The sequence below is a fragment of the Salvelinus sp. IW2-2015 genome, linkage group LG36, assembly GCF_002910315.2.
Source record: "Salvelinus sp. IW2-2015 linkage group LG36, ASM291031v2, whole genome shotgun sequence".
Classification (NCBI taxonomy): domain Eukaryota; kingdom Metazoa; phylum Chordata; class Actinopteri; order Salmoniformes; family Salmonidae; genus Salvelinus; species Salvelinus sp. IW2-2015.
The window spans coordinates 9,869,706-9,890,498 of record NC_036875.1 but is presented as its reverse complement, the minus strand read 5'-3'; the positions used below and the strand labels follow the sequence as shown (position 1 = coordinate 9,890,498).

Here is a 20,793-nt window from a genome sequence, read left to right as displayed (position 1 = left end):
GAGAGAAGGTAGGTTGTCAGATCCTCCCCCAACCCAACTGGCACGTCGCAGCAGCTCACACACAGTCCCTCCCCCTGTCATCAATCACACACAGGTCCCACCTGAGCGGATTGTCCTTTCTGCCACAAAACTCAATCTGTTAAATGTCACGGATCAATCCCAGCTCAAAGGGGGAGTTTGGCGTTGCACACACCCATTCATCTCTGCTGCGTCGCATTGAGCTGCTCAAAATGTAACAGTCATTGTTGTTACCTCTCATCCAAATTACAGTGGCTGAGGTGTCCTTTTTATCCAAACACTCCCTCTGATGGCCAATCAATCCAATGACGTCATGTTATACAGTGCGGAAAGTATTCAGACCCCTTCACTTTTTTTAACGTTACAGCCTTATTCTAAATTGKCTTAAATGCAATTTTTTCCTCATCAATCTACACACAATACCTTATTTTTAAAACAGGTTTTAGACATTTTTGCAAATGTATTAAAAATCAAAAAATCAAAAACTGAAAAACATTATTTACATAAGTATTCAGACCCTTTGCTATGAGACTCAAAAATAAGCTCAGGTGCATCCAGTTTCCATTGATCATCCTTGAGATGTTTCTACAACTTGATTGGAGTCCACCTGTGGTAAATTBAATTGATTGGACATGATTTGGAAAGGCACACACCTGTCTATATAAGGTCCCACAGTTGACAGTGTATGTGAAAAMGCAAAAACCAAGCCATGAGGTCGAAGGAATTGTACGTAGAGCTCAGAGACAGGATTGTGCCGAAGCACAGATCTGGGGAAGGGTACCAAACAATGTCTGAAGCATTGAAGGTCCTCAAGAAAACAATGACCTCCATCATTCTTAAATGGAAGAAGTTTGGAAGCACCAAGACTCTTCCTAGAGCTGGCCGCCCGGACAAACTGAGCAATCAGGGGAGAAGGGCCTTGGTCAAGGAGGTGACCAAGAACCTGATGGTCACTCTGACAGAGCTCCAGAGTTCCTCTGTGGAGGTGGGAGACACTTCCAGAAGAACAACCATCTCTGCAGCACTCCACCAATCAGGCAGAAGCCACTCCTCAGTAAAAGGCACATGACAGCCCACTTGGAATTTGACAAAAGGCACCTAAAGGACTTTCAGTCCAGGAGAAACAAGATTCTCTGGTCTGATGTTTTTCAGTGGCAGGGACTGGGAGACTAGTCAAGATCAAGGAAAAGATGAACGGGGAAAAGTACAGCAAGATCCTTGAAAGCGGCAACTCTACCCCTCATACTGAGCTAAAGGGTACAGCTGCCGCTTTCAAGGTGCGGGACTCTAACCCGGAAGCTTACAAGAAATCCCGCTATGCCCTGCGACGAACCATCAAACAGGCAAAGCATCAATACAGGGCTAAGATTGAATCACACTACACCGGCTCCGACGCTCGTCGGATGTGGCAGGGCTTGCAAACTATTACAGACTACAAAGGGAAGCACAGCCGCGAGCTGCCCAGTGACACGAGCCTACCAGACGAGCTAGCAACACTGAGCAACACTGAGGCATGCATGAGAGCATTAGCTGTTCCGGACGACTGTGTGATCACGCTCTCCGTAGCCGACGTGAGTAAGACTTTTAAACAGGTCAACATACTGTTAGGATTTATGTTTATGCATAATAGCCTGTTAGCATATTGGTTGAAGAGGAATATTGTTTTGTTACACACATACACAAACTATACAGAGGGGGGTGTGTGTGTAGGTGTAAGGACTGACCAACACAGGCCATAAAAGCTGTGGACGGTCTGGAGAGGGGAGGGGTGCATCTCTCTAGACCAACCAAGAGTTTAGAATACTGGACAATACCATATTAGGAACTGTTTTAGTTTAGAATCGACAGACCCAAGACGGAGCTAATCTACCCAGCAACCAGATGTGGACAAAGGAACGCGCCAAGGGGCTTGGACAAAGGGCCAGCAAAGGGGGGCAAAGTCTAAACCAAGCCCAGCCTCTACTGTGATAGGCTAACAGACGCGTTGAAACTACGTCATCACGGTATAAGAACAGCTGTTTACGTACTTCTTGCCAGTTCCCTGTTCATCCTGCGCGGTGATACAGCGAACCCGTATATACGAAAATTGCATTTGCCATAATTGTTTGCGGTAATTAAACATAATTAAAGAAAGTTAGCAGAACCTTGCTTTTTATTTATCCTGACACCGGATGTTTACACGCAGCGTTCACAATACACAGGGCTGCAGGGCCAGACAGATTTACCAGGACGAGTGCTCCGGGCATGTGCTGACCAACTGGCAGGTGTTTTCACTGACATTTTCAACATGTCCCTGATTGAGTCTGTAATACCAACATGCTTCAAGCAGACCACCATAGTCCCTGTGCCCAAGAACACAAAGGCAACCTGCCTAAATTACTACAGACCCGTAGCACTCACTCTGTAGCCATGAAGTGCTTTGAAAGGCTGTCATGGCTCACATCAACACCATTATCCCAGAAACCCTAGAACCACTCCAATTTGCATACCGCCCAAACAGATCCACAGATGATGCAATCTCTATTGCACTCCACACTGCCCTTTCCCACCTGGACAAAAGGAACACCTATGTGAGAATGCTATTCATTGACTACAGCTCAGCGTTCACACCATAATACCCTCAAAGCTCATCACTAAGCTAAGGAACCTGGGACTAAACACCCTCCTCTGCACATGGATCCTGGACTTCCTGACGGGTCGCCCCCAGGTGGTGAGGGTAGGTAGCAACACATCTGCCACACTGATCCTCAACACTGGAGCTCCCCAGGGGTGCGTGCTCAGTCCCCTCCTGTACTCCCTGTTCACCCACGAACGCATGGCCAGGCACAAGTCACAAATCATTAAGTTGCAGATGACACAACAGTGGTAGGCCTGATCAACGACGAGACAGCCTATAGGGAGGAGGTCAGAGACTGGCCGGGTGGCCAGAATAACAACCTATCCCTCAACGTAACCAAGACTAAGGAGATGATTGTGGACTATAGGAAAAGGAGGACCGAGCACGTCCCCATTCTCATCGACGGGGCTGTAGTGGAGCAGGTTGAGAGCTTCAAATTCTTGGTGTCCACATCAACAACCAAACTAGAATGGGTCCAAACACACCAAGACAGTCGTGAAGAGGGCACGACAAAGCCTATTCCCCCTCAAGGAAACTAATAAGATTTGGCATGGGTCCTGAGATCCTCAAAAGGTTCCAACAGCGCAACATCGAGAGCATCCTGACCGGTTGCATCACTGCCTGGTACGGCAATTGCTCGGCCTCTGACCACAAGGCACTTCAGAGGGTAGTGCGCACGGCCCTATACATCACTGGGGCAAAGCTGCCTGCCATCCAGGACCTCTACACCAGGCGGTGTCAGAGGAAGGCCCGAAAAATTGTCAAAGACCCTAGCCACCCCAGTCATAGACTGTTCTCTCTACTACCGCATGGCAAGSGGTACCGGAGTGCCAAGTCTAGGACAAAAAGGCTTCTCAACAGTTTTTACCCCAAGCCATAAGACTTCTGAACAGGTAACCAATGGTTACCTGGACTATTTACATTGTGTGCGCCCCTCTTTTACGCTGCTGCTACTCTCTGTTTATCTTATATGCATAGTCACTTTAACCATACATCCATGTACATACTACCTCAATTGGCCCGACCAACCAGTGCTCCCGCACATTGGTTAACTGGGCTATCTGCATTGTGTCCCACCTCCCGCCAACCTCTCCTTTTACGCTACTGCTACTCTCTGTTCATCATATATGCATAGTCACTTTAACCATACCTACATGTACATACTACCTCAATAAGCCTGACTAACCGGTGTCTGTATATAGCCTTGCTACTCTTATTTTTAAATGTATTTTTACTGTTTTATTTCTTTACTTACCTACACACACACACATACCTTTTTTTTGCACTATTGGTTAGAGCCTGTAAGTAAGCATTTCACTGTAAGGTCTACACCTGTTGTATTCGGCGCACGTGACAAATAAACTTCGATTTGATTTGAAAATGTGTTCCAGAGCGCTCAGGACCTCAGATTGGGGCGAAGGTTCACCTTCCAATAGGACAACGACCCTAAGCACACAGCCAAGACAACGCAGGAGTGGCTTCAGGACAAGTCTCTGAATGTCCATGAGTGACTCAGTCAGAGCCCGGACTTGAACCTGATCGAACATCTCTGGAGAGACCTGAAAATAGCTGTGCAGCGACACTACCATCCAACCTGACAGAGCTTGAGAGGATCTCCAGAGAAGAATGAGAGAAACTCCCCAAATAAAGGTGTGCCAAGCTTGTAGCATCATACCCAAGAAGACTCCAGGCTGTAATCGCTGCCAAAGGTGCTTCAACAAAGTACTGATTAAAGGGTCTGAATACTTATGTAAATGTGATATTTCAGTTTAAAATGTTTAATACATTTGGAAACATTTCTAAAAACCTGTTTTGGCTTTGTCATTATGGGGTATTGTGTGTAGATTGATGAGGAAWAAAACGATTGAATACATTTTAGAATAAGGCTGTAACATAACAAAAGGTGGAAAACGAAGGGGTGTGAATACTTTCCGAATGCACTGTAATTACATTGTATGCATCAGTCTTTTTTTATTGTAGCCCATCGTAAAAGACCATTTACTCAGAACACACTTGACTATATCAATACACAGTATACATCATTGCAAGCCTACATAGGTTGCATCCCAGATGGTACCCTATTCCCTATTTAGTACTTTTGACCAGGGAACATATGGTGCCATTTGGGACGCARGCCTAATCTCTTTTCCGTACCTTGTAAAGCACGTTGCCCTCCTCCATAAGCTTCTGCAGGAGAATGATGAGGATGTCAGGCTTGGACGTGGCCATAGCCCAGGCTGCATTCCCTGTTGGTCCACACAGACATACACACACAGAGTAGAGTTACACCACTGCCGCTCCCCGACCCACGGACTATATTCACTAGGAAATTGGTAACAAGGTAAAGTTACCTAAAGATTGTACCTGATCGATCATAAGGCGACGTTCTGTAGCCTTACGGTTACATTGAAAGCAGTTTAGAAGAAGAGAAAAAGGATGAGAGATTGAAGGAAGGAAGGAAAGAGAAAAGGAATCATGCAAAGAGATAAAAGCATTCAGAAAGGCAGAAGATAATTTGAAACTGCTATGGCTATAAAATGTGATTTATTCATTTTGCACCTTTCCAAGCTTAAATTACCTCACGTTTTCTGCTTTTGTGTCGACCATTTTATTTCCTGCACTGATAATACTGAGAGAGTATGCCAGTGGATATACTGTACCTATAATTGCATTGATATGAAACAAAATGGTGATTTGCTGGYCGTAAAGGCAATTGAGATTATAGAGACTGATAGCATTGTGTGTTAAGAGCAGACTACATTGCTACCAGGGCAAGGGAGAGGGTTGGAGGTATTGGCCATTAGCTAACTCTGGGTGAGGTGCCTGGCTGTCCCGCACTGCAGATGTAAAATGAGGCAGATAAGCTCTAGGCCTAGATAGCTCAGTGAATGTCATTTAGGTGATAAGTCACTTTCTCAAATTAGCCCGCCAGCACACCTTTGGGAGAAAGGAAACTCACAGACACACAAAGAGAGCGCGAGAGAGAGAAAAAGCGGGAGGGAGAGAGTAAGAGAGAGAGAAAGAGAGAGAGAGAGAGAGAGAGAAAGAGAGAGACAGAGAGAGAGAAACGCTACACATTAGGGTTGGGCGGTCTTCCAGATTTTCATACCGTCATACCATTTCTGTACCACACCGGGGTAAACGGTATTACCGAAAGTGCACACAAAGGGTGCCATTTACCCCCAAAAATAAATTATTGATTGAACGTCTCTGCTGTAACGAAAGAGATTGATATTGACATCTAGCCACGTAGCTAGCAAGTTAGCAAACCAAATGCATAGCTGCTACCATGAGTTGGATATGATTTATTTGACACATCTTAACATTTCTTATAGTTCTACTTAACTTATAGTTCTAAGCAGTGGCGTAGCATGCACCCCCGTCCAACCTCCAATAATAATAATAATTTAAGCGGTATATGGCCCAAGCCTACTACACACTAGGTGAATCCTGGTTGAAATCTGTTCAGTGTCATTGCCCTTGAATTTAGCACTAGGTTTGGGTAATATTACCATAGTATTGTCTATTGAGGATGACCGACAGCTGTTGTCGATGGTGACGACATCGCGATGTGACAGACGATACCCATTTCAACTTGATTAGCCCCGCGCAGTAAAGAGCAGGGCAATGCATGGGTGACATTCCGAGTAGACCGCCTATATTCCTATTTGCTATAGCCTATTTCCAAAAAAGATGTTATACTTACAGAATGCAAGAGAACAATGTAGAATAACTTAAACATGGTAGACCKAAGGTAATAATGAGAGATCAACAACAATAGAAAGATAAAAAACGAATCTATTCTTACAGCTTTATTTTGAATGACCAACACTACAGGCAACAAGTGAAATTGAGCAAACATTATCAAGATRGAAAAATTGAACGAGAAGTCAAAAGAAAAAAGCCTAGAACTGAGAAAAGGTTATGAATGAAACGATGCGCAGCCTAGAGTTGGGCTAGGCCTGTTTCCATATTTTAACAATWTGCAAACTACTGACATATAGCCTAGGCCAAGAGATGAGGATGAGGCAAAAATGCTAATCATTTGATAATTATCCAGTTCTGAAGACTGAAGAGTTGCTTGCTCTGCAGCCCATGGTGATTTACCTTGTAGCCTATTCCAGAGTTGCTCTACTCAATCACTTTTGTCATGGCCGTGATTCCTCTCGTCCCTCCCGTAGCATGTGCGCTTGCGCGAGCTGTCTATTTAAACTTTTATTTTTGTTTATTTTTGGGGGGGGGGGGCGTTAGGGGGGGCGATAACATTGTCTATTGGCCGATTTCATAAGTACAGAATCACGATAGGACATTATTTCAAATTCGCGATTTTATCACTGAGCATCCAGATTCCATGGCGATAACCTCATTATATTTAGTGAGACTGGAAGCTCAAGTCTGCTTTCTCTCATTACTATCGTAAAGCCAAAGTAGTTCAATCACTAGACTATAAGGTTGTTGGAAAGAACACTRAAAGAACAGTGTATCTAGAAACAAACACAAATCATAGTTACAGTTCTTAGTTTCTTACCCAGTTTAGCCCCCTTCTTCAGCAGGGTCACCACTACCGATGTGTTCCGACACCCTATCGCCCGGTCCAACGGCCTCATACCACTGTAGTCTACATGCTCTATCACGGCTCCTTTCTCCACCAGGTAATGGACCTTTACAACCGGAGAAACACAGTCAAACACACACTCTTAAGTCACCTACAGTCAGAACAAACACTCTTAACTCTCCAATAGATATGTGGTAATTCCCAGCAGTGTGTGTCTCATAAGGAGACCCAGAGCACTTGTGTTGGGCCTAACTAAGGGGCAGGCCTAGTGAGACCGATTTAGACTGAGCTTAATAACTGTCTGTCTGTCTCTATCTTGTCTGTCTTCCTGTCCCGTCCGTCTGTCTGCCTGTCTGTCAGTCTCACTGTCTGTCAATGTATCTCGCTACTCACAATCTCCGCGTCGCCGTAGAAGGCGGCCAGGTCCAGCGGAGTCCGTCCATTCTTGTCCGTGTGGTCTATGACCGCACCCTTCTCCACCAGAAACTGCACAACGTTCTTATGTCCTTTCAAACAYGCCCAGCTCATGGGCGTTAACCCTTCCTTGTCCATCGACGTCAACGACGCACCTAGTGAAGAATAAATCAAGCATTCAACAGCAGATTTATCAAAACCACAGCATATGACCTTCACTCAACAAACCATTCGATATTTGGGTACTTTTGAATTTGGATTGAATCTGACTTTAGAGAAAGAGCAAACTGGTTTACATTGTGACGGCTGACATAGCCTGCGTCCCAAATGGCACCCTATTTCCTATACAGTGCGCTACTTTTGAGACTCCTATGAGCCCTGGTAAAAAATAGTGCACTATGAAGGGAATAGGGTGCAATTTGGGACGCATAAATTATCTAGCGTAGCATCGTGGTAGCTCACCCTTTGACAGCAGAAAGTCGGCAGTGCTCAGGTGGCCCTCGCACGCTGCCACCATAAGTAGTGTCCGTCCCTGTTTGTCACTGATGTTCACGTCAGCGCCATGCTGCTGCTGCAGCAGCAGCTCTGCAATCTAACCCGCACACACGCGCACAAACAGACTTGAACTCCACTTCCTCGGGGTAAATCATCAAGGTTCCTTTGACGTGTAACTGTAGTTTGAGGCAATATGATCGKGTGTGTGTCTCACCTGCCAGTGTCCTTGTCTGACAGCACAGAAGAGAGGGGAGACCCCCCTGCGGTTGACCTGCTGCACCACGGCCCCGTGCTCCAGCAGGAAGCCACACACGTCCATCTTGCCCCGGCCCGCCGCCGCCGTCAGAGCTGAGGAGACCAGAGGAAAGGTGTCAGGACTGGACCCGGGTCAGCTAGGGCACTACTGCCCTAGCTGAATTGAGTCACTTTCTCAAATTAGTCCGCCAGCACACCTTTGGGAGAAAGGAAACTCACAGACACACAAAGAGAGCGCGAGAGAGAGAAAGAGCGGGAGAGAGAGAGAGAGACAGAGAGAGACAGAGAGAAACGCTACACATTAGGGTTGGGCGGTCTTTCAGATTTTCATACCGTCATACCATTTCTGTACCACACCGGGGTAAACGGTATTACCGAAAGTGCACACAAAGGGCGCCATTTACCCCCAAAAATAAATTCTTGATTGAACGTCTCTGCTGTAACCAAAGAGATTGATATTGACATCTAGCCACGTAGCTAGAAAGTGACTAATTTGAGGTGAGACCTCACACATACACAGGGCAGGGTCTGGCTCGCTCGAGACAGGGCCTGCTCCCTCTAGTCCACATTTAAGTTGAAAACATACAGCATTTAGTTGTCTATCCACTGAGTGCCGATAATTGGACTAAAACACAATTCAGTATTATTTCCTTCTTGACAATATAACATAATTTAGACGGAAAACACAAGTGTCTGAATGTTTAAATCGAGGCTGATAAAGCTAAAGCTAACAATACTGTCTTGATTGTATTGTTGTTTGCAAATCCATGTGAAATCTTATCTCTTGGAAACTTGTACTGTGCCTGTCATTATTAGACAGAAATAAACATAATACAGGTGATCAGGAAGTTTGGCTGTTCACCCAGAAACCGTCCCAATGTTACACGAACGCACACACATTATGTATTTAGGTCTGCCATTAATACAAATACCGAAATTGTTAACTTGTGCCAAAAGAGAAAGCTTTGAGACTTGAGTAGTGATCTTATCTAATGTCTAGCAGAATAGCAGGTCCAAAATGATGACAACAGGGAAAAAACTCAATAAGATACCATTAATTTGCTGGTACATCTTTGCCATTTCTGTTACAGAATAGGTTAAGGTACTTTAAAGACAGATTCAAGTATCTTTAACCTAACATACTAAGATGCAGTGAAAAGAATACTACAGTCCATGTGTTTCTCATCTCCTGATTAGCACACTGAGCCATAGCAGTAGGCCCACATTCAGTGGATACTATACTTTACTAGGGGATGTGGTAGATTTAAGCAATAAGGGAGGGACTCGCGAGGGAGTGTGGTATAAGGCCAATATACCACGGCTAAGGGCTGTTCTTTCGCACGACGCAACGCTGAATGCCTAGACACAGCCCTTAGCCGTGGGATATCGGCCATATATCACAACCCCCTGAGGTGCCTTATTGCTATTATAAACTGGTTACCAACATAATTAGAGCAGTAAAAATAAATGTTTTGTCATACCCGTGATATACGGTCTGATATACCACAGCTGTCAGCCAATCAGCATTCAGGGCTCGAACCACCCAGTTTATAATCAGATTCAAGTCTTGGATGAAAGTTGGTATCTGAACAATAAACCGACACAGAGAGAGACTGGTGGTGCATTCGGATTCACCTCAGGAAAACGAAAGACCCAGATTAAAGACCCAGATTAAAGACCCAGAGCCCCTGTCTCAGGCTGAGGGCGTCATCCATCAGGATGGGAGTGTGAGCGGAGGGCCGTTACATCTCAGCCAACCACAACCTCCATCTGCTCCCCTAGCATATCTCCGCAGAGCAGAGACTACTATTTGGGATGCATCCCAAATAGTAGTACCCTACTCTCTCTGTAGCACACAACTTTTGACCAGGGTCCATAGGGAATAGGGTGCCATTTGGGACACACCCTCTGGAACAACAGCAGTCTAAGACGGACATTATTGTTACTGTGCTCTCTTTCGGGGATGCATCCGTTTTGAGATGTTGATAGAATCCTGTGTACCTCTATTAGTCGAACATTAGGGAACACCCAATGAAAAGCTTGGTCTGTATACTACTTTCAAACCCTACAGGAGACCCCAGTGGCATCCGTCTATGATCTTCCAAGGCCAATTCAATGCGTTTGATCTTCTCTCTGATCTCAGAAACGTGTCTCTTTACTGTGCCCATTCCCTCTATATCTCTGTCTCTCCCTCCATCCGTCCTTCCCTCCTTCATAGAGCCAAGCAGATTGATATCTTAGTCATGTTCTGTAATAAGCTACTCAACTTTATCTTTCCTCCTAATCTGCCTCTCTCTCCGGTCTGGCCCACTAAGACTGCTGTCCTGAGGGGTGGACTGTAAATCACTGACTGATAAACAGACCAAACACGGACAGACCGGACCTCTTCCTGACCAAACTAATAATTGTACACTACTTTTGACCAGAAGAACCCTATAGGCCCTGGTCAAAAGTAGTGCACAGTGTCCCGCGTCAGTTTGTAAACAAGCACTAGTCGCTCAAATGCAGTTGATTTAGCCGTTTTAGAAGGAGACCATTGCTGGGCTAACAAACTGGAGAAGCAGGGTATCAGCTGCATCCGTCAAGGACACCTCAGCAACATACAGTATCTATCACATGAAGACCTACTTCCTGACTGTGGCATCGTGGGAGTTGTGATCTGTTTCTATAGGTMTAGGTCATTACAAGTTCACTCCACTATCAGAGAAACTACTCTCTGACATATCATCCTGGTGTGCGTCCTCCCACCTGGGACTGGCATCCTTGACCGTGGTGTCACGACTGTTGTGTTTCCACACCGCTCTGCACGCTTGTCTACATACTCCGTAAGAGAAACCGCTCTCTCTCACCCCCCTCGTGTCGGGATGAATGACTGATGGGCGAGCGGCGCATGCAACAACCCACCGCCGTGTAAATAATTAAACACAACCAAACACTTAGAACACAGCCAACTAAACACCACATGTATTAAACACCTCCTATAAACGGGGGTGATTTCATCATTTAAAAAKATTCTTACAGGCATAATTACAGTGGATGAAAAGACAATATACGAGGCTACACCCAGTGGCGCAACTGAATATTTCATGATAATGAGAAGTTGATCTCATCGTTTTATTAAGTAATGTAGAAAATGTCAGGGCCACTGTTTGACTTGGCCACTGCATTACTCATTTGTGGCGTGTACAATTTATAACATGCACAAACCTCTTCTACAGATGGAAAACAACCTCCATTTGTCCATTTCTACAGAAACCACATAACCTCACAATAGCTCCTCTCTTGTAACTTGAGATATATGCTACGTGATCACAAAGGTTATACCGCACTGTGTCTATTTGTCTTTCCCCTAATCTTTTCCACTGCTGCGACTTATTCATATCTATTCTACAAAGAAGACACCACTATTACCCTTTCTCCTTCCCAGAGGTAAAACTCTGTCATTCTGAGGGATTTTACATGATAGTGCCAACACAGAGACGTAATCCAATCTCTCGCTATCCAAACAAAGTACAGTGGGCCTATTTGCATAAAGATGTTATTTCTTTCACACTTTGCCTTTCAAATATGAAATTATATTTCTCTGACAGGTTGTTAACTGAAGGAATTTGTTCAGCGCTGCAGCGATGAATGTCAATTTCTGGGAGGGTATTTCACCTGGGCTATCTTACTGAGTTTTCTCCCGCTGTATAACTCCATACAGGCCTCTGGATTAGGTTTATAAACCCTCAAACAAAATTAATATAAAAGATTTCAGGCTGTGATATTCACTTGCAGTATTTCTAAGGCCGAACCAGTTCTGCTGCCTATGCCGTATCCACAACATTTAAGTGTAGATGTTCTTTTCTATATAGCCCTGTGATGGCTCTCCATTGAATTACAACCCAATCATACCCGTAAAGAGGCATTGAATACAGCCATTTAAGTGGAGCTCCCGAGTGGTCAGGAAGAGTGCAGAGAAGCGTAGCCTCTTTGTTTGCTAAAATACATATTTTAAACCAACCACAGCGCMCAAAATAATGCACATTTGCCTATCTTCTCAAATACAAAGTGTTGCTTTGAATGAGCCTAGTGCCAGGTGGGTGCAATTAGCTTTCAAAACGCGTTCATTTGCGGAGATGGGTGTTGGAGCACGTCTCCTTGTTTTAGCTCGCTGGTGTTGTGCCTGGCGTCATGGGGCCACCTGTGACCTGTATTAGCCTGGAACGGATGGGAGTTAGAAGGTTTAACATCCAGGTAAATACATAGAGCTCAGAGTTACAGTAAATGTTGGATCACTGTCAGCTACAGCTTGTCTGTCGAAACGTTGGACATAAATATTTTTGCATCTGAGCTCCTAGAGTGTGCGGCTCTCCTTTATTTTTTTAAGTGTTCCACTCCGCTAGCCAGCACCTCGCCTAAATAGGTGTGCGTTTCTGTCGCCTCTAGCTACAGCAGGTGGCACATACTGGATGACTTTGAGAATGAAGGCAAGCATGACTACTGATTATTCACAGCAATGGTCATGTCTACAGGGCCACCAGCCAAGGCCTGGGTGTAAATCCGCTCAGTTTAAAACACACCATACACACCTGCCTACCCGTTATAATAAATTAGCATTTTGTACTATACCTCTTGCACTACCGTCTAAACAAATAAAAAGAAAGTAGGCCTCTATCCTTCTCTAAGTAAGAAACAAAGTAGGTGGTGGGGGTGTGAACAGAAATGTTGTTTTGCAGCAGTGTGATGATGTAACAAGGTGCAAAACATGAAGCAGCACTTTATGATAAAAAAACCAAAAGGTTTCTGGCCCAATCTAAAATAACACTGGCTCATTCCTCAGCCCTACGAACATGTGGCCCCTAAGATGGAAAGTAGCCGTTTCCAGAGAAGAAGGGCCATTTCGAAAGGGGATATCTTTGTCCCTAGGATGTAATAAGCTCCAAAGCCCTTCAGCACTTTTTTGCCAGGAAATGTATTTTGCAGAAGCAGCACCAGTTAGCAGCAGTAGCACTGAGGAGAACGCATCATCGGTGTCCAAAGTGGCACCCTATTCACTATGTAGTGCACTACTTTTGACAAGGGCCTATTGGGYTCTGGTCTAAAGTAGTGCACTATAGGGAATAGGGTACTATTTGTGATGCAGGGCCTCTGTCTCCTAGACCTAATGGGCTGACCTACATCTCAGAGCCATTTGTTACTGCTAGGCTGGCTGTCTACACCAGCCTGGCATACTACTGAGGCCACAGAGAGACTATTGTTCACATTCTCTCTCATCATTAGATTGTGTGCTCTAWTTTTTTTTTCTCTCTCACCATTAGACTGTGTGCTCTAAAAAAACACAGACATCATTAAATGAGCTGCCCGAATGATGAAGAGTTGGGAACTTCTGGACCATTTGAGGATTTCTGAGCAACAGTTGGTCACCATGATCATATAAAATGGGTTTCTTTATTTGTGGGCCTTACAAGTGAAGTTCTGCTACTTGGAACACTTAACAGACACTCACAGATCCCGCTCTGTGCTGTTGTACTCTCATCTTTAACGGACTACCTAAGAGAAGAGAATCTGTGGTGTCAGTCTCTGTCTGTCTTTATCTCCAGTGTGCAGCTTTCCACAAGAGGCCATGATGATAACAAAAACCACAAGAAGAATTTCTAAAAAGCTGTACTGCTGTAGCCAGCATTCCAAATGGCACCCTATTCCCTATGGACCCTGGCGAAAAGAAGTGCACTATTAAGGGAATAGGGTGCCATTTGGGAAACAGTATCCTAACGATGTGTGTTTACTCATTCAGTACACAGAAATGCTGCACCAACATGAATGGGGATGGTACTGGTAAGTTGTAATGTTTATAAGCATAGGACGGTGGGAAATGTTTCAAACCCATCCCAGATCTCAGACCATTTTAATACTTCCATACCCAGAGGCCTCGTCTTTATTTTATTTGAATTAAAACAGACATTTGATTTATTCAGCACTTCTATGACAACCCTGCTGACTCATAGATATGACAACAGACTCCTGCTTATAGTCTGCGTCCCAAATGGCACTCTGTGCCCTATATAGTGCACTACTTTTACCAGGGCCCATAGGGAATAGGGTGCTATGGACCCTGGCCAAAAATAGTGCACTATATATGGAATTAGGGTGCCATTTGGGATGCAACCTTAGACTTTTGTTCCCTGTTCCACTTGGCTTCCTGCACCATTACCAGGATCAATCTTAAATTGCTTTGACCTGCAGCCACCCCCTGCAAGTGCCAGCTCCATTTCTCCTGCTCAGCTGTTGTTGTTTTTTTTTTAGATTGGTTCCACATTTGCTGCCTCCTCCAAATGAGTTCCAGCATATACATTCAGCTGGCCATTAATTAGGCAATTTGGGACGTGTACATACATTTGTGGACTTTTAAATTATTCAGAAAGTATTCACACCCCTTAACTTTTTTCACATTTTGTTCTGTTACAAAGATTAAAATGGATTTAATTATCATTTTTGGATAGAAAATCGACTTTTTTATTTTTATTAATGGAAAATAAATTAGTTAAGTATTCAACCCCCTGAGTCAATACATGTTAGAATCACCGTTGGCAGCGATTACAGATGTGAGTCTTTCGGGGTAAGTCTCTAAGAGCTTTGAAAACCTGGATTGTACAATATTTGCCCACTATTACAAAAAAAAACTTTTCAAGCTCTGTTAAGTTGATTGTTGATCAGACATTTTCAAGTCTTGCCATATATTTTCAAGCAGATTTAAGTCAAAACTGTAACAAGGCCACTCAGGAACATTCAATGTCGTCTAGGTAAGTAACTCCAGTGTATATTTGGCCTTGCGTTTTACAATGCCTGTAGAAAGTGTTACAAAATGTGTTACAGCCTGAATTTAAAAATGATTAAATTGAGAATGTTTATCACTGGCCTACACACAATACCCCATAATGTCAAAGTGGAATGATGTTTGTAATTCCTTTTCCAAATTAATGAAAAATGAAAAGCTGAATTGTCTTGCTTCAATTCAACCCCTTTGGTAAGCCTAAAGTTCAGGAGTAAACATTTGCTTAACAAGTATAAGTTGCATGGACTCACTTCTAAAAACATGTTTTTACTTTGTCATTATGGGGTATTGTGTGTAGATGAGTGAGGAAAATGTAATCTATTTTTAATTCAGGCTGTAACGCAACAAAATGTGAAATAAGTCAAGGGGTTTGAATACTTTCTGAAGGCACTGTAGGTTATTGTCCTACTGAAAGGGGGAATTGTCTCCTAGTGTCTGTTGGAAAGCAGACTGAACCAGGTTTTCCTCCAGGACTTTGTCTGTGCTTAGCTCGATTCCGTTTATTTTTATCCTAAAACACTCCCTAGTCTATACCCATAACATGATACTTATTATCTGAATTGTTAAGCCAATTTTTGATCCTGAAGTTATTTAGGCTTGCCATAACAAAGGGGTTTACTACTTATTGACTCAAGACATTTCAGATTCCATTTTGCTTTAATTTGTAAAAAAATTGCTAAAAACATTATTCCATTTTGACATTGTGGGGTATTGTGTGTAGGCCAGTGTCACAAAATCTAAATGTAATCCATTTTAAATTCAGTCTACATTAACAAAACGGGGAAAAAGTAAAGCGGTGTCAATAATTTCTGGCACTGTACTGTAACTATTGATTCTTGAAGAATATAACTTATACATTTCTTGTTTGAATCTCAGTTTGCCCCTCTAAGTCCTAAGACTTCGACCTTTCCCAACATCTGCAGTATTACCACTGGGACTAAATGATTCATTTCAGATCTTTAACAGAAACTAAAGCTCTGGCTTGACTCCTACTAAGAGGAAGTGTTTTAATGGCAGAGGAGAAAAACAGGACAAATGGCTTGGCATGACCTAAATGGACAATGTACTGCACCGATGACTCAGTGCTTAGAATGGACTGCTGGGAGCGATGCCTGTAATTCTGCTCTAAAGTAGAAAATCACTCAGTTAGCACTACCGATACAGGATAGCCTGATGACTCTCCATCCAGATAAAAGCCCAAATGAACAAAGCAGGGACGCTTTTAAGGGAAGGAGACAAGGAATATTGGGCAGGCTTTAAAAGTAAAAATGACCGCATATTTGCGGAAATGTGAATTACTACATCAGGGATTATATACTAGATTCAGCCGCGGGCCAATTTTTTGCTGAGCAGATGGTCAGGGGGCCGGAACATAATAACAAATATTTAGCAAATTGACAGCAAGAAGCCCAAACAAAAATAATATTTGACTAAAACAATCATTACAAACCTTGCTTACATTTGTGTACGATCACATACACAGTTGAAGTCGGAAGTTTACATACACTTAGGTTGGAGTCATTAAAACTCCTTTTTCAACCACTCCACAAATTTCTTGATAACAAACTATAGCTTTGGCAAGTCGGTTAGGACAGCTACTTTGTGCATGACACAAGTAATTTTTCCAACAATTGTTTACAAACAGATTATTTCACTTATAATTCACTGTATCACAATTCCAGTGGGTCAGAAGTTTACATACACTAAATTGACTGTGCCTTTAAACAGCTTGGAAAATTCTAAAAAATTACATCATGGCTTTAAATGCTTCTGCTAGGCTAATTGACATCATTTGAGTCAATTGGAGGTGTACCTGTGGATGTATTTCAAGGCCTACATTGTAACTCAGTGTCTCTTTGCTTGACATCATGGGAAAATCAAAAGAAATCAGCCAAGACTTCAGAAAAATAATTGAGACCCCCACAAGTCTGGTTCATCCTTGGGAGCAATTTCCAAACGCCTGAAGGTACCACGTTCATCTGTACAAACAATAGTACCCAAGTATAAACACCATGGGTCCACGCAGCCGTCATACCGCTCAGGAAGGAGACGCGCTCCGTCGCCTAGAGATGAACGTACTTTGTGCGAAAAGTGCAAATCAATCCCAGAACAACAGCAAAGGACCTTGTGAAGATGCTTTAGGAAACAGGTACAAATATATCTGTATCCACAGTAAAACGAGTCCTATATAGACATAACCTGAAAGGCCGCTCAGCAAGGAAGAAGCCACTGCTCCAAAACTGGCATAAAAAAGCCCGACTACGGTTTGCAACTGCACATGGGGACAAAGATCGTACTTTTTGGAGAAATGTCCTCTGGTCTGATGAAACAAAAATAGAACTGTTTGGCCATAATGACCATCATTATGTTTGGAGGAAAAAGGGGGAAACATGCAAGCCGAAGAACACCATCCCAACCATGAAGCACGGGGGTGGCAGCATCATGTTGTGGGGGTGCTTTGCTGCAGGAGGGACTGGTGCACTTCACAAAATAGATGGCATCATGAAGATGGAAAATTATGTGGATATATTGAAGCAACATCTCAAGACATCAATCAGGAAGTTAAAGCTTGGTTGCAAATGGGTCTTCCAAATGAACAATGACCCCAAGCATACTTCCAAAGTTGTGGCAAAATGGCTTAAGGACAACAAAGTCAAGGTATTGGAGTGGCCATCACAAAGCCCTGACCTCAATCCTATAGAACATTTGTGGGCAGAACTGAAAAAGCGTGTACGAGCAAGGAGGCCTACAAACCTGACTCAGTTACACCAGCTCTGTCAGGAGGAATGGGCCAAAATTCACAGAATTTATTGTGGGAAGCTTGTGAAAGGCTACCCGAAACGTTTGACCCAACGTTTGACCCAAGTTAAACACTGGGAATGTGATGAAAGAAATAAAAGCTGAAATAAATCATTCTCTCTACTATTATTCTGGCATTTCACATTCTTAAAATAAAGTGGTGATCCTAACTGACCTAAGACAGGAATTTTTACAAAGGTTAAATGTCAGGAATTGTGAAAAACTGAGTTTAAATGTATTTGGCTAAGGTTTATGTAAACTTCCGACTTCAACTGTATATCCCTACTATGCGTGAGAATACTTTGGAACAGATTTCCAAAGTTAGTGTTTTTACAGTCTTCAATTTTTTAAAGACTAAACAATGAAATAAAATCACCCACGGCCAAATTCGGCCCGTGGGTCACCAGTTGGAGAGCCCTGCAATACATAATGCAGATAGAATGTGTTATGCTGATGGAAAGGGACAACGACATCATTTCAGCAGTAATGTTCCACACTGATACTCCACCAGGTGATAACACAAAGGAAAGGGAGCAGTATAATGGAAGAAAAATAGAGAGAACACATACCTGTTTCTCCCCATAGAGTGTCATGGCCATCAATTTGCACGCCATGCTCGTTATTCAACACCAACAAGCCTCTGACAACCTGTCGAATGAGAAATGTTGATTAATGACACAGAATCCAGGCATCAAATAAAGCCTTGAGTTAGTTCTACGGCGCGCTGATTACATTGCAGAAAAACCGGAGCGATGAAACAACTTCAGCGAATCGATAAAATGCTGCCCGAGCAAATGATGCTTCTCTGGCGCATGATAAATTAATCATGGTTGACTAGAGCGCTGATGCCTGGACTATAGTGGCTGTATAGTGTCTATAGTAGATATTCGTCAGTGCTGTGCAGTACAGGTTCAGTGGTATTAATACCTTAATAGTGTTAACTAGCCCTTTGTCTGTGCTCTCCTTTACTCTCCTCTTTTACTGGGCCCTCGGTGGAGGTGGAGGTCGATAGCTCACTCCGACCCACTTCTATAATTCTGTCGAGCCCCAGGCTTAGTGTATAGGCCTGACGGTATCGCAGCCCTCTTAATGAGGAGCAGGCCAGAATCTACCAAAGCCCACTATGCTTCTCTTCTGGGTAGCTGGCTGCAAACATACTGCTGGATCAATACTCCTACAGCATGTCTCATCAGTGGAAACAAGAAACATCAGTGATGGCAGCATCAGTGATTCTCTGTGGAGTGTCTTCTGTTTCCAACCTAAAGAGGTGAGGTTGTGTTGTGGCACTGTGTGGGAAAACTTTCCTGATTATAGAAAGGTACTAAGGACTTGTGGTTAGTGTGGGTGTACAGTAAAGTAAAAAGTACAGTACAGTAGGTGGGTGCGTCCCAAATGGCACCCTGTTCCCTACATAGTGCACTCCTTTTGACGACAGTAGTTCACTATTTAGGTAATACAATGCCATTTGGGATTTCACAGGTGTCCCCTGACTGACCTGCGTGTGTCCCATGCTGGAGGCAGCGATGAGAGCCTGCTGGAGGGCCTTGTTCTTCAGGCTGCAGTTCTGCTGCTGGCCCTCGGGGGTCCACTCCAGCTCCAGTAGGTGGTGGATGATGTCAGGGTGGCACCTCAGAGCAGCATGGACCAGAGCACACTGACCGCTCTTGTCCACATGGTCAACCTAGAACACACAACAACAGTGCTTATCTGAACATGTTTTATATGCTGTGACGTTGCTCTTGCTTCACTCTCCCAGAGTGGCTTTACAATCAAAGTGAGATCTTATCCAATATCAAAGCGGTGAAAGGTGACAGAGCTAGAGCGGTGTTTGTCAGACCTTGAGACGTCCTGAAAATCGCTCTTCTCACAAAATCGTCTGTAGCGTCCGAACAAACTATTATGACCCCTCTTTGGACAGATGAGTCTCATGAACACGATGGTGTTCTCCGTTTTGCCCTGTGACCGACAAAAGGATCTTGGGACTCTTCTGTCGGTATCTGATGACTTCTGTCTGTAGCGTCCGAACAGTTTGGCCTACACACTAGTATAACCCCTCTGTGGACAGGTGAGACTCTAACGAACACGTACATGTTTTGCTCTAGGGCGCCCACAGGCCTCAAGACTCGTCTGAAGGTCCCCATGTACCAGTTGAAAAAGTGAATGGAAGTATATATGTAGACTGTTTAGTGCCAAAAATAAGGGGATAAATACATGGTATGACCTTAAAACAATTTCATACAGCTTAGTAGAACCCCCCCCCCCATTACAGGAAAAGCTAGAATCATGGTTAGCCCTGATCCTGTAGTTGTCCGAGGAGTCTAAACTCTAGGGGTAGTACTACCAACCTTGGCTCCTCTTTTGCAGAGCAGACTGACCAGGCCAAGGTGTCCGGCGGCTGAGGCAAAGGAGAGAGGGCTCATGCCGTTCTCGGACACCACGTCGACGGTGGCCCCGAACTCCAGCAGCAGGCCAGCCATCTCCTGGTGGCCTAGGTGGGACTGGACACACAGCACCGGGCTGTTGTTCAGCACCTCTGTCCGGTAGTTCACGTTGGCCCCGCCCAACATCAGTAGACGACTCACCTGCAAAAGCAGCACACATTAAATATAAAAGGAATCTTATCTAACCGTGTAAGAAAAACGTAAGCATGGAATTCAACTTTTTGGCTTCTTAAATGTGTAAAAGAAAATAGAACACTGAATTCTGCCAGAGACAATTCAGTAAAAAATAAATAATAATAATTCCTTTCTTGCTTGAAACATCACCTCGTCACATTTCTGAGATTAGTTTTAAACAAAGTTGGAGCATGCATGTACTAATTTAGAA

The 20,793-nt window shown here is 43.8% G+C and overlaps 1 protein-coding gene across 4 annotated transcripts in view; it reads right to left on the bottom strand.

The window, feature by feature from the left end:
* Positions 1 to 20,793, bottom strand: part of LOC111959602 (protein TANC1) — a 173,837-nt gene that overhangs the window by 5,113 nt on the left and 147,931 nt on the right. For 3 of the 4 annotated variants that reach the window (XM_023981287.3, XM_023981289.3, XM_023981288.3), the window contains exons 16-23: positions 20,313 to 20,549; positions 19,463 to 19,648; positions 18,537 to 18,615; positions 8,314 to 8,447; positions 8,067 to 8,196; positions 7,584 to 7,759; positions 7,164 to 7,296; positions 4,790 to 4,881 (exon numbers count right to left, since the gene is read on the bottom strand). In XM_023981287.3, the coding sequence (XP_023837055.1) occupies positions 4,790 to 4,881; positions 7,164 to 7,296; positions 7,584 to 7,759; positions 8,067 to 8,196; positions 8,314 to 8,447; positions 18,537 to 18,615; positions 19,463 to 19,648; positions 20,313 to 20,549 (1,167 nt within the window). Of the gene's footprint in view, positions 1 to 4,789; positions 4,882 to 4,999; positions 5,030 to 7,163; positions 7,297 to 7,583; positions 7,760 to 8,066; positions 8,197 to 8,313; positions 8,448 to 18,536; positions 18,616 to 19,462; positions 19,649 to 20,312; positions 20,550 to 20,793 lie in introns of all 4 variants that reach the window. The other variant, XM_023981286.3, reaches the window with a different exon arrangement.